General features: G+C 41.3%; 1 protein-coding gene across 2 annotated transcripts in view; it reads right to left on the bottom strand.

Moving 5' to 3' along the window:
• LOC124556497 (histone-lysine N-methyltransferase SMYD3) overlaps positions 1-15,193 on the bottom strand; it is a 116,998-nt gene that overhangs the window by 11,221 nt on the left and 90,584 nt on the right. For both annotated transcript variants that reach the window (XM_047130453.1, XM_047130454.1), the window contains exon 7: positions 4,832-4,949. In XM_047130453.1, the coding sequence (XP_046986409.1) occupies positions 4,832-4,949 (118 nt within the window). The remainder of the gene's footprint in view (positions 1-4,831; positions 4,950-15,193) is intronic.

The raw sequence follows: 15,193 nt of genomic DNA, 5'->3' as shown, positions 1-15,193 counted from the left end.
CATTTTACGTTGATGACACATACTTTGTCTATTTGTTGTTATATCTTTGCAATTTTATAGCTGCTAGGTTAGTTTCGTTACCGCTGCCGTACTGTTAATCATGGCTGCTCCGCTGTCTATTTGCATCAAAGAAGAGCAACAGTCAGTGATCCGTTTTTTTGTGGTTGGAAGATGTATCAGGGGCCAAAATTCATCAAAGACTTTCGGTACAATGTTTTGCGACAACAGAGTGTCTACGAATGGATTGAAAAATTCCGAAATGGTCATACAAGTGTTACGTACGATGAAGAAGCCGGACGACCGTTTACCGCCACAAGTGAAGAAACCTTTGAGCGTTCACATGAAATTAGTCTCTTAGACAGACGATTAACTATTGACGAAGTGGCACATTGTCTGAAAATTAGTCACAGTTCCGCCTACGAAATCATCCACAACAGACTTGGGTTTCATAAAGTTTGTGCCAGATGGGTCCCAAAACATCTCACACAGTTGCATAAACAAGCATGCTTGGACATCTGCAAAAAGCATTTGGATCACTATGGTAATGAATGGGTCAATTACTTAGACAGAATCATTACTGGTGATGAAACATGGATCCATCATTGCGAGCTGGAGAGTGAACGGCAGAATTTTGAATGGAAACATCCAAATTCGCCATGCAAGAAAAAGTTCAAGATCCAACTGTCAACACGAAAACTGATGCTTGTGGTTTTTTGGGGCGCACATGGTCCAGTACTGGAGCATTGTGGGGAAAGGGGCACAACAACAGTGGGATGCTTATTGCCAGGCTAAAGCCTGCAATTCGAAGCAAACACCGAGGATTGCTGTCAAAAGGTGTTGTGTTGTTGCGCGACAATGCCCGTCTGCATATCGCTGCCCACACTGCTGAAACACTCCAGAAACTCAAATTTTAAGAACTGGATCATCCTCCATATAGTCCTGATCTTGCCTCTTCTGACTACCACTAGTTTGGTTCATTCAAACAGGCATTAAGGGGCCGTTGATTTGCCTCGGACGAAGCAGTGAAAGAAGCGGTGCATTCCTGGCTCACAGCTCAACCGAGAACCTTCTTTTATGAGGGCATCAGGAAGCTTGTACAAGAATGGACCAAGTGCGTTGAAATGCAAGGAGATATGCTGACAAATGATGTTCTTGTAAGTTTCCCATTTTATTACAATAAAATTTTATAGTTACTTTGCAGGTTATAATTAACTTATCCTCATATATGCAAAAACTGGTGAGCTTATCAGTATAGTTCCATAAAGTGACCTAAACCATCCCAAAGTTAAGCATTCCCACTTTCCTGAGAAGTATTTTAAATTACCTAAAACTGATTGTCTTCTACTATACTTAAAGTTCATACACAGCCTCATTTTTCATTGTAGATTTCATCAGATCCACTGTGGGATTCTGGACTTTGATTACATACTTTTGTTGTCTGAATTTTTCTGAATAATCTTACATATAGCACTAATTAATTACTTCATTAATTTAAAAATGTAGTTTCAAATTAACAATTTATTCTTACGCTGCATTTTAGAAGAGTCACCTCCACCATGCAAGAGTCAGTCTGTGGTGATTCTGTAATGTAGTAACAACATCTACACTATGTGATCAAAAGTATCCGTACACCTGGCTGACGATGACTTACAAGTTCGTGGCGCCCTCCACTGGTAATGCTGAAATTCAGTAAGGTGTTTGCCCCCACCCTTAGCGTTGATGACAGCTTCCACTCTCGCCCTCCGCCACACACCGTTGGGTGGCTTGCGGAGTATAAATGTAGAATGTAGAATGCAGAATGTACGCATACATTCAATCAGGTGCTGGAAGGTTTCTTGGGGAATGGCTGCCCATTTTTCATGGAGTGCTGCACTGAGGAGAGGTATCAATGTCGGTCGGTGAGGCCTGGCATGAAGTCAGTGTTCCAAAACATGCCAAAGGTGTTCTGTAGGATTCAGGATGCAGGCCAGTCCATCACAGGGATGTTATTGTCATGTAACCACTCTGCCACAGGCTGGGCATTATGAACAGGTGCTCGTGCATGTTAAAAGATGCAATCGCCATCCCTGAATTTCTCTTCAACAGTGGGAAGCAAGAAGGTGCTTAAAACATCAATGTAGGACCGTGCTGTGATAGTGCCATGCAAAACAAGGCGTGCAAGTCCCTCCATGAAAAACACAACCACACCATAACATTCGCTGTACCCATACCCTACCATTGGATTGCCACATTGTGTACCATGATTCATCACTACTCACAATGTTTTTCCACTGTTCAATCATCCAATGTTTATGCTCGTTACACCATGTGAGGCGTCCTTTGGCATTTGCCATCATGATGTGTGGCTTACGAGCAGCCGCTTGACGATGAAATCCACGTTTTCTCACCTCCTGCCTAACTGTCATAGTACTTGCAGTGGATCCTGATGCAGTTTGTAATTCCTGTGTGATGATCTGGATAGATGTCTGCCTATTACACTTTACAACCCTCTTCAACTGTCGGCAGTCTCTGTCAGTCAATAGACGAGGTTGGCCTGTATGCTTTTGTGCTGTACTTGTTCCTTCACGTTTCCACTTCACTATCACATCAGAAACAGTGGACCTAGGGATGTTTAAAAGTGTGGAAATCTCTCATACAGACATATGACACAAGTGACACATTTGAAGCCCATGAGTTCCGCTGAGTGCCCCATTCTGCTCTCTCATGATGTCTAATGACTACTCAGGTTGCTGATATGGAGCACCTGGCAGTAGATGGCAGAACAATGCACCTAATATGAAATATGTATGTTTTTGGGGGTGTTCGGATACTTTTGATCACATAGTGTATGTCCACCTGTATGGAAAATGTACCACAGTTTGTCTGGTGGATATGTTAAAACAAAACAAAAAAATGTAGTGTTTGCAACACATTTTGTGTCCTGCCATATTGCTCAATAATTCAGTGACAATTTTTGATAGTTACTTTTAATGCGAACTTATGTGATACCCATAACGATGTCAATCTCTAACTCTGACCTGTAGTGACAGTATTGTTTAATGACAATAAAATCTTACTGTGCACTTGTAACTAATGTTCCTGTGAGTTGAAGAACAATGTGATAGTTTGGCTAAACCGTGGAGGTACTGTAGACAGTAATTTGTTTTGCATCTTCTGCTGATAAATTTTTTGCGACAACAGGAAACTACAGTGTTGGTGTTAGGTTACTGCACTTGGACAGTAAATACTATATAACATCAGTCAAGTGTAGTATGTGTCTACCTGCTTATCTGCATAAAACTAGCCATAAACAATGGTTCACAAAATTGAAATAGTGTTAATGTGACTGAACTTACTTTCACCACAAAAAAAATTCAGCCCCTTTTCAACAGACACGTAAATCAGGTAGGCTGCAATAGGACAATGATGATGAGGAGGAGGAGGAGGAGAAAAAGAAGAAGAAGATGATGATGATGAAAATAGTTTATACACAGTAGAAACAGATAGTGAACTGAATGACAATACACTACAAGAGATACTTAGACCTGTCCATACAAACACTGGAAAAATGAACATTCTGGTATACTTGTCTCTACCAATGTTTAGTTCATGACAATCTGTACACCTAGCAAAAATATCCAAGCAGGTTTCTAGAATTTCCATGGTGTGCTAAAAGAAACAGTAGCTCATATTCCACGTCTGATTGCAACTTACTGATATCTGATAAATGCAGACACTTCCAAAATTATGAAAGATACCAACAGCATCTACCTAAAAAAGACAATGGAAGAGCTTCACATACAACAGGAAAAAGAAATAATGTAAATGATCAGACATCTCCGTGCAACAGAACATTATCCACTACATTAAAATTTCCCACTCACTTATTTTGTATGGATGACTCCTATGGAAATATTCTCCCCATCTCGATAATATTTTTAAGACAAAAATAAAGAATATCTCCCATCTAACATGCAAAACTTGTCTGGAAAAGCACTTTAGTGCTCTGTGTAAATGTTAAACAATACCAGCAGTTGGTGTACAGTATTGGGAACAATAAAGCTGAATATGTTGATGGTGGAAAATAATCACCACCAGGAATCCAGAGCTATGTCATATTTTAATATACTGAGGCATAGGCTGAGAAGATCTAGAAATCCACTACTCATTGCTCAGTCTAGAATATTTAACTTTACTTTAAAAAATGAAGCTGTATAACTGGGTGTTAGGAAAGTAAAATAACTCTATGATCTGCACAATATAGACTTTAGTTTTGAAGACTGTATCTATGCTACTGCCTACATTATTATTATGATGTATATAACAAAGCCTATTTTATTGTAAATGATCAACAATGAATAAAGATGCATAGTTATCATTTAACAAAATAGTTTTATGTTTTTGTACGTTGGTTCAATGACATGTTGGATTTAATGTTAAATGAATGTGGACAAAGTAATTGGCCACCACCACTACAATTTGAAAAAAATTGCATTTTGAATATCATAATGAAGCTGCTTGTTTACATTGAAACACTTTTTATTTTTATTTACTTATTTATTTTTTTAGGGATTATAGTCAAATACACAGACCTTCTATACGGATGAGATCATGAACTTATTAAGTAGTTGAAATTGAATAAATCAGCATAAGAATCAATACACAGTATTATCAATTAATGCCAATGCACATGTCCACAGTGACTGATTTCTTTATATTTAAAGTGAACTTAAATTTTGAAGATAAGATATGTGTAATAAATGGTTTTAGTTAAGATGTTTTGATGTTACTTATACAGTCCTCCTCCTATCTCTCCCTTTCTCATTCACTCTGCCCCTTCAGAAAAGGATACAGCAATATTCTTTCATGTCATTCAGATGACGTTCAGTGAAAGATGAAACATTTTGATATTCATCTATCAGCTCTTGTGAAATGTCAGTCCCACATTCTGGACATTTGCTTTTGATGCCCTGTAACAAAGGAAAATCCTTACTGTCTCACTTATATACGTAATTTTATTTGTTTCTTGACAAATAACAATGTCATTAGTGGCACTTACAAAAATAAAACATCAAATAAGTGTTAGAAATAGGATGATTCTCCTACTTGTGGAAGGCATTAATTCAAATTACGTAACTAAACTGCAACCTAAAACGATACACTATCTTTGTGTCATTTTCTGTAAATATTAACAAAGTGCTTCTACTGTAGCTAATTCTTGGGAAAAACCCACTCAGTGTCATGAAATTTCACAACTCTTTCACTTATACTTATCATCATCCACATTACAGGCTATTCTACAAAATAATTTGAAACTAGGCCTCTAATCACAACATTAATTAAAGTCTTTAACAAAGCACCCACAACATACTAATGGACCATCATAGCAGTGGATAAGTTCCTGCATCAGGGACCAATATCTCATCTGCAGGGGAAATACAGTAACTAAATGCAATTTAAGTGTATGCAAGGAGCAATGTCCAATCTAATTAGCTGTAATATAGTTACTTTCACTACATATAATTTCCTCCCTACCTGATATGAGGTAAATGTCCTCATCGGTGAACTACTTGTGAGCAGGACAGCAACATGATATAAGACTTCGTTCCAATCAGGGCAGATTGAATTCAACTCAACACAATGAATATATGAAGCTTCTCAGTGATCCGGATACTCTAAGTACCAAGTGACTTTGGCAATGAAAGATGCTTTACAATGGGAACAGAAGATTCATATTGCAGTATCAATGCACAACCAATACCACACAGGAGACCATCATTGAAGTTGGCAGCACAAGTCCAGTGGCCATCCACCAGTTGTCATTACTACAATGAGCACCGTCCAACCTTGAGCAGTGTCAGGTTCACACCCCCTGTGCAGCAGTGCCACCAGGGCACAAGACTCGACCATATATAGAAACGCCATCTGCAGCGGCAGGCCCCATTACTCTTCAGGGGCCCAGCCAGTCTAGTCCCAGTAGTTTACCTCGCCTCAGAGACATCAGCTCATGGCTAAGACATTTAGCGTTGTGGAACTTTGACTTCAGTAAGGCACAACAGAACTATTGTACAGAGACTTACAATTGTGCATGTCAACACCACCAGCAGGCAAAGGACTTTGTATCACACCACATGCAGATCTTCAGTGTATAGGTTGAATATTTACAATATATCTATTTTACAGTGATGTTTCTTTATTCATTCCATGTTTGATTTACGCGTCAGTTTTGTTACACCTTTCTGAACAGAACTGTATTTTGCACACACATCTACTACTTGGACACATACCATTTGGTGCCAATGCTAAGCTCCCATAACACATATATAATGGGAAGTCTGAATATATGACCAGAGAAAATGACCATATGATCAAACCTGGTACTTACTTCAAAACAATCAACCTACCCACAGAGTTCAGTAAATTGACATTTGTAACAAGGAATTAATTTTTTTTTACTAAATTGTAATGAGTACTATTCCTGTACTCCAGTATACATAAAATCAACAGAGCCCTTATAAGAAAGGTGATTTGAGAACTTTGGAGTGTCAAGAAGTCAGTCAGGCAGAAGCAAATTAACTGTACTATATAATAGCTGGATTTTTTTCCATTTTGGAGTGCAAACATGTTGATTTCTATGGATATTCATTTCTTTACTTGTTTTCAGATAAATACGAAAAGATGTGACACTGATAAAAATGAGACAAGGATTGTACCAGGTTCCTGTACTTCTGACAAAAATAGAAAGCTGTACTTGAGGCAGGATACATGGGACTTCAGTCAAATGTCAATGCCAAAGCCAAACTCGATACATAAGCAGCTTAATTTTTATACACAAAAGAGATCTTGTTTCACAGTACGTGCTGCTGTGCCACAAAGTGGGGGAGATGGAAAGTGAAAACAGGAATATAGTGATTTAAAGCATGTTGGTTATAGCTGTTTCATGTTGTGGATCTATTTGCAGTATTGTCCAACACCAGTTCAATATGCAGAAAGCATTAGCACAGTGAGTGCCACAATTGGCTGCTACTCTGCAGAATATGATTTAAGAGGAAGAAACAAAACATATGTTACGTGATACCAAGTTTTAAATTATATTTTTATGCAAATGGCAAAATGAAGCCCAGTGTGCATTCCATTTATCTTGTAACTAGTGCTGTAATGTACACATCCAAGACTAATCTGAGGTCAGGAATTTAGCAGTGGTAGCGGAAATAATAATATTTGAATATCAAAAGGTCATAGAATACAAAGCCCTACTTATGTCAGTAACACAGTACAATACACTTATCTTAAAGTCAGTTTGTAAACTGAGGGGTAAAACATAATATAGGGCATTTAATATTTTGTGGCACTTCAGTCACAGGCATAGCATTAGGAAAATGTGTTGTCAACATAACTGCCCAAGGTATTGTAGTGTGTCTTATCACATTGATATTCAGGAAAATCCAAATAGTTAGTTTCCACAAACAATTAATGAGACTATCCTTAACACTAAATGAAGCAAATATCCAACAAATCAAAAACACTCAATCATGAAATTAATCAGCTGATGTATACCACTTCAAGACTTTATGTGAACTTAAGTAGCCATTGTTGTGTAGAGATTTTCCAGTGATTGTATCACCCCACAAGAAAACATCACAATCTGACAACATGAAGAGGTCTAATTGTTGTGATTTGCCGATCTTTCAAAGTGCCACCGTGCAGTTATGCGCGTCCTCTACATGCGACACTGTCTGCCAGCCATGCAGCAGCAGCGGCACCTAAGCGGTCAGCCAGCCAGCGGCCGCTAGACTTGGACTCAGTTATGATTTGACTGTTAAAGTGTACACACGTCTTACTCTGTTTACTTGATCTGCGACTTTCACGTATTGCGTCGTCCTTGAAATATATTTGATCAACTTGAAGTTATAACAATTGGCAATGAGGTAGTGATTTTTCTTTTCCATCGTTGACCCACATGTTTCCATGTCTATTTTAGAGCAACTATTGCAAGGTCTCATAGAACAGCAAACGCTTCTCACAAATGCGATTCGTGATTTTGTCACGGCATCAAATGCCTCTGTCGTTGTTGTCTCTACTTACTTTCCCTCCTTATGACGAGACGGCGGAAGACTGGTCTCATTACGAAAACGTCTTAGACAGCACTTCTTGGCATTTCATGTCACGGACGAACAAACATGTAAGTCTCTGTTCCTTTCATGGAATTCACCTCAAATGTATCGGTTGTTGTCGCAATTGGCTCCTTTGAAAGATCCTGCGTCTTTGTCCTCTGCTCAAATGTGCTCACTTCTGTCCGTCTATTTTCAAAAGCAAACGCATGTGGTAGCCTCTCGTGTTGCCTTTTATCGTTGTCAAAAACAACCGAATCAATCCTATCGCGCTTGGGCTGCTGAACTTCACGGCCTCAGTAGAAAGTGTCAGTTTGTTACTGAAGTTCACAAAGAATCCTATGCCGATTCCATGGTACGGGATGCTATTATCCGATTGGCGCCCGACAAAGAAGTTAGGCAACGTGCCCTTCAGTTGGCAAATCCGACTCTAGATGAAGTCCTATCCATCGCTCAGTCTTTTGAAATTTGTCGCGCCACTGGGGCGCAAATAAAGGAATGGGGCAACATCGGGGAAATACAACCTCTGTGCGATGTTGACAAAGTGTGTGGCGTGTCCCCGCCAGCCGACGTGGCTGCAGTACGCTCCCAAGCGCAGCCTCAGCCTAACCATAAACAAACCTCTAAGAAACTGCAGCAAAACCCATGGCAACTTCCTTCATGTCCACGGTGTTTTACGAAACATTCACGAGAAGATTGTCCACAACGCTGGGCCGTGTGTCACAAATGCAAAAATAAAAAAAGGGTCATGTGTTATCTGTTTGCAAATCCGACCGCATGCATGATGTTTGTGAACATGACTCTGATTCTGTGTTGTCTGTCAATTGTACTTCTTCCCTTTCTGGGAAGTTATTCCTCACTGTCCAAATACTTGGCTGAGATGTTCACATGCAGGTGGATACTGGTTCTGCTACCACTATCATCAATTCTCAGACGTATCTTCAGTTGGGTTCTCCAATCCTGTCACCTGTCACTAGGCAATTACAGACTTACAATAAACGGAAAATTTCTCTCTTGGGACAATTTGATGCTGGGGTATCTTACAAATCTGTCGTTCGCACTGTTCCCATATTTGTGATCGACCATAGTAACGCGGAGAATCTTTTTGGTTTTGATGCTTTTCGCGTTTTTGGGTTCTCCATAGAGGACACTGTCAATATCGTCTCTGATGCTATTCCTTATGCTCAATTGGATTCCTTGTCGATGACATTTTTGTCACTTTTTTCTCCTGGGTTAGGCCGTGCAAATGACTTTGAAGCTCATATTACGCTCAAACCCACTGCTCGGCCTACGTTTTTTTGGGCTCGGCCCATTCCTGTGGCCCTTTGTGATCAGGTCAAATGGGAGCTGGATCATCTCACTGTCGTTGCTAAGCCAAATGGTGATATTCATCTCTGTGGCGATTTCAAAGCCACTGTAACTGCTCAATGCCTTATCGACACTTACCCTATGCCTCGACCTGACGAATTGTTCACTAAACTTGCTGGAGGCCAGTATTTTTCTAAACTTGATGTGTCTGAAGCTTATCATCAACTTCCTCTCGACGCTGCTTTCCGGCAGTTTCTGGTCCTTAACACGCCTTTCGGCCTCTATCAATACCAACGATTGCCATTCGGGGTTGCCAGTGCCCCTGCTCTCTTTCAGCGATTCTTGGAACAATTATTGCTCACTGTCCCTGGGTGTATAAATTACCAGGATGACATTGTTGTCACTGGCTCCACCACTGACGAACATCTTCAAAATCTCTGCACACTTTTTCATGTCTTACAGACTGCCGGTCTTAAGTGTAATCTTCAGAAATCAAAATTTTTTCAGGCATCTATCACGTACTTGGGGTTTCAACTCTCTCGAGATGGCATTCGTCTGCTTCAGCAAACTGTCGCTGCTATTGATGCCCTTCCTCGCCCTACATCTGTTAAGGAACTGCAGGTCTTCTTGGGGAAAATAGCATACTATCACAAGTTTTTACCGTCTGCTGCTTCGGTGGCTCAGCCATTGCATAAAGACATGCCCTTTCACTGGTCCGCGTCATACGATGTGGCTTTCCAGAAATTGAAGACTATGCTGAAACAGGCCCCATGCCTGGCTACTTATCGACCTGGCCAACATCTTGTTCTTGCCACGGACGCCTCTCACTACAGGGTCGGTACAGTCCTTGCGCACTGTTTTTATGATGATTCTGAACAACCCATTACTTATGCCTCCAAAACGCTCACGGATGCCCAACAAAAGTATTCTCAAATTGAAAAAGAAGCTTTGGCCATTATTTATGCTCTTCATAAGTTTGGTGTTTTTCTCTATGGATCTAAATTTCATCTTGTTGCGGATCACAAACCACTTGTTTCCTTGTTTCATCTATCAACGTCACTTCCCGACAAGGCTGCACACCACCTCCAGCGTTGGGGTCTTTACTTGTCTCGTTTCAATTATGAGATTCATTTCCAGCCGACAGCTCAACATGCGAATGCTGATGCACTGTCTCGCCTTCCCATGGGTCCTGATCTGGCATTCGACAGGGATGAACTTTTGTGTTTCCAACTGGATGTTGCCGAGCAGCGGGTTGTGGACGAGTTCCCCATCACCAGGGACCAGCTGGCGGCTGCTACGGGTTCTGGCCCTACCCTCTCCCGAGTTTTACGCTGTATTCAAAAGGGTTGGCCAGATCGTCCGTCCGCTAAGACTTCTGATCCATTGCAGAACTACTACGCTTTGCGTTACTGCCTCATGGCTAGGGATGGTGTTATCCTCCTTTCCACCGAAAATGCTTCGCCGCGTGTTGTGGTACCTGCGTCTTTGCGTGCTTCGGTCTTGCGCCTCCTTCACCAAGGGCACTGGGGTGTGTCTCGCACAAAATCTCTGGTGCGCCGTCATGTGTACTGTCCCGGCATCGACTCTGAAATCACACACATGGTCGCTGCCTGCGGCCTTTGTGCGTCACAGGCCGCCGCCCGAAGTCATCTTTGTCACTGTGGCCTTTACCTGAGAAGCCCTGGGAGCGTATTCATGCTGACTTTGTGGGACCTTTTTTAGGTACTTATTGGCTTCTCATTATTGACACCTACTCTAATTTTCCTTTCATTGTCCGTTGCACGTCGCCTACCACCGCGGCAACCACCAATACTCTAGTTCGCATTTTCTCTTTGGAAAGCCTTCCCTCTCCTCTTGTTACTGATAATGGTCCGCAATTTGCCTCTTCCGATTTTGCAGATTTTTGTGCCTGTAACAGCGTCATGCATGTCACGGACCCTCCGTTCCACCCACAGTTAAACGGTGAGGCTGAACGACTGGTCCGCACATTTAAGGCTCAGATGAGGAAACTCCTGACTTCTTCTTCTGCTGATGATGTGCTTCTCCAATTTCTGGCTTCTTACCATTTCACACCCATGGGTGACCACAGCCCGGCTGAGCTCTTACATGGCCAACAGCACCGCACGCTACTTCATCTTCTGCGGCCTTCCACCTCATGGCCGCAGGTGCCTTCACTTGGCTGGTTCACCGCCGACGACCTTGTATGGGTACAGGGATATGGCAGGCGGCCAAAATGGAGTCCTGGCTGCATCTTACGACACCTTGGCCAACGCCTGTATGAAATCCAGATGGACACGGGTGTAGCAGTGCGTCATCGGACCAGCTTCGGGCTCGTGTGCCGGCAACGCCTGCTCCGGATGCCGCTACACCACCTTCGGCTCTACCTGATGCTCGGGATACTGGAATCTTTCATTACTCACAACGCAGCCCTGTCACCATCATATCGGTGCCAGCACAAGAACTGACGCCACCAGGAGACGTGCCCCTGCAGGAACCAGATGACCATCATCTGTCGAAGCACGTCTACTCGCCTCCTTCTCCTACAGACGCGGACACATCGCCCATGTCTCCTGTTATAACAACTGGACTTGCCACAACAGGCAGATTGGTGCATGGGGTACCAGCAGATTCGACCCCCACGTCTCCTGTCATCTCGACCCGTTATCATCGGGGACACTTCCGTCCGTACGGGAAGCCTCCTCCTCGAGACTTTACGGCCAGTCAAACAACACATATGGACGTTAGCAATCTACAGGCCACCTCCATCAAGACCTGTGCAAAAAATTCAAAGGGGGGAAAAGTGTTGTGACTTGCCGATCTTTCAAAGTGCCGCCACCCAGTTACGCACATCCTCTACATGCGGCGCTGTCTGCCAGCCATGCAGCAGCAGTGCCACCCAAGTGGCCAGCCAGCCAGTGGCCGCTAGACTTGGGCTCAGTTACGATTTGACTGTTAAAGTGTACACACGTCTTACTCTGTTTACTTGATCTGTGATTTTCATGTATTGCATCTTCCTTGAAATATATTTGTTCAACTTGAAGTTATAACACTAACCTTTGGTGTGGTTTGTATGTATATCTACACCAAATTAAATCTAAATCAGAAGAATAACCTTTTGTTTTTAAACATTATGAAGAGGCCCCATATTGGGGCACGCGGCCCCAAATTATACACAATGTCGCGAGGTCCATTCTACCACACTTACTGCTGGATATAGCATAAAAGCAGATGAGATTCAGTGTTTGTTTTCATGGCACAACAGAGTCAACAGAGGTAGATAATTACATGCAGTACAAGGAAAAAACATAAAAGCTGCTAGTAGAACTGTTTCGATATTACATTCTTAAATCTCTTTTTCTTAATTGTAAGTGGTTATCTTTTTCAGACAAATCTAGTCTTTAATATACAAAAACGCCACCACCAAAATGTAAAAGTATTCCACGTATTGGAAGGAGGCCCACTTTGAAAGGAGGTAAAATGCAGGCTGACGTCAGTCATAATTTGGAGTATCTAGAAAGCTTTTTCAAGTAAAATCTGCAGTATACATGGATATATGAGCAACAAATGATGATGAGGCTGACAGCAAAAAAACTGTTGTCAAAGCTGACAGAGTTATTAGAAGACAATGTGCAGCAGACCCTCAGAAAACTACATAACAAATTGCTGATGATCTGAACAAGCATTATGGAGCAGAAGTTCATGTTTTTACAGTAAAGCTGTCTTGCAAGAAACCTTTCATTAGTTCAAAAAACAGGAACAAGAGAATTTCCTTTGATAAAGAACAATGCAGGTGGACAGCAAGCATGGTCCAAGGTGTTATGGAGCTATGAAAGTAAATTTAATTTGATATCTTCCAATGAGATTTGGTATATTTGTGATCACAGAGGGGAAAGATATAATCCTCACCACCAGGTTCCAACCACAAGGCATGGAGGAAACATTATTGTATAGGGATGACTCCCCACCAAAGGAGCGTATGTCCAAAAATATCTTAGGAAGAAGAAGATAAAGGTTTTGACATGGTGTCAAAGTGCGGACTTAGATCTGATAGAGCATATGTAGGAGGTACTTGGCAGATTTGTTAGATGAAGAGGGCACTAGAATAAAGCACATTTCTATGAAATTCTGCAGTCTGAATGGAAAATGATTCCTGAAGGGCACAATAGATAATGTAATTGAACCTATGCCTTTAAGACACGATGCTGTAACAACAGCAAAGGCTTATACAAGGAAGTATTAATAGTACTTGTCACAGAAAGGAGTACTTACTTTGTTTCTTTTTGCTATAGTAATGGATTGATTTAATTTTTTAAAAAATTATGAGCAGTTAATTTCTGAACTTTATTTTCTAACACAAAATAAATTGCTACTATAATCATTAAGGGGAGCCAGAGGTGCCTATGCTGCCCATGTTAAAATCACTAAGTTTGAGGAACATTTATGAATAAACTACCAAATAGAAAATTTTGATTTTTTTTTTACATATAGAGTGGTTTAGTATTGCAGTTATGACAGAGGGATTTTGGAGTATCTTTTCTAGTTTCCTTCCAATTATTTTTTTTTTAATGACCAAAATTTTTTTACAAATAATTGCTTTATAATTAAACTGAAATGAAACTACTGAATATATTGCCAAATGGCTGTGTTACAATGTAAGTTTGACCACTAGGAGTGCTGTATAAAAATTTCATCTCTCTAGCTTGAGTGGATTTTGAGAAAATGTTCCTTATATTCGAAAATTCTAATTTATGGGAAATGGCTATCAAAGTTTCTCAATACATTCCTGCACTATAGGATGGATTATCAGGGTCTTCTTCTTCATCCTCCAAAAGCTTCCTCTTCTGTCTTCTTTTCTGGCCTGTTGTTCCATCATACTTCATATGCCTTTCTCTTCTTTCTGCTCCTCTTATCCTTTCTCTGTCAATATTTCTTAGTGCTCGTACAGTGTTCACCCCAGCTGTAAATCCTAATGCCTTCAGAACTTCACACTTCACACTGTTCCCTTGGTTGTAGGTTGCTATTGCATCATAAATGCCTAAGTGCACTGTTTTTATGCTTACAAACACCCTTTTAGGAATCACTTTCCAAAAAATGGTTCAAATGGCTCTGAGCACTATGGGACTTAACATCTATGGTCATCAGTCCCCTAGAACTTAGAACTACTTAAACCTAACTAACCTAAGGACATCACACACATCCATGCCCGAGGCAGGATTCGAACCTGCGACCGTATCAGTTGCGAATCACTTTCCAAATCAAATTGTTTACGCTCTCATTAGGATTCTGCGTCTTTCCGTGTAGACATTTGTGTAACAATTCTGGCTGTGCTAAGTCATGAAAAATTGGTTTTATTGCATTTATCACAGCTTCTGGCAAACCATGTTTGTGATCATAGTCCTTTTTTGCATTATATTTGCACCAGGAGTCTTTTGGGCACAGGCTGTGTTGAGGGTATTCATTGGAAGAGGCAGTATGAAGGAACAATGCCCACACTGCTTTTCGCATGTCACTATCATTACTAGGTGGTGGTGGTGGTTAGTGTTTAACGTCCCGTCGACAACGAGGTCATTAGAGACGGAGCGCAAGCTCGGGTTAGGGAAGGATTGGGAAGGAAATCGGCCGTGCCCTTTCAAAGGAACCATCCCGGCATTTGCCTGAAACGATTTAGGGAAATCACGGAAAACCTAAATCTGGATGGCCGGAGACGGGATTGAACCGTCGTCCTCCCGAATGCGAGTCCAGTGTGCTAACCACTGCGCCACCTCGCTCGGTATCATTACTAGGTATTTTGCCTT

The sequence above is a fragment of the Schistocerca americana genome, chromosome X, assembly GCF_021461395.2.
Source record: "Schistocerca americana isolate TAMUIC-IGC-003095 chromosome X, iqSchAmer2.1, whole genome shotgun sequence".
Lineage (NCBI taxonomy): Eukaryota > Metazoa > Arthropoda > Insecta > Orthoptera > Acrididae > Schistocerca > Schistocerca americana.
This window is presented reverse-complemented; position numbering and strand designations above follow the sequence as displayed.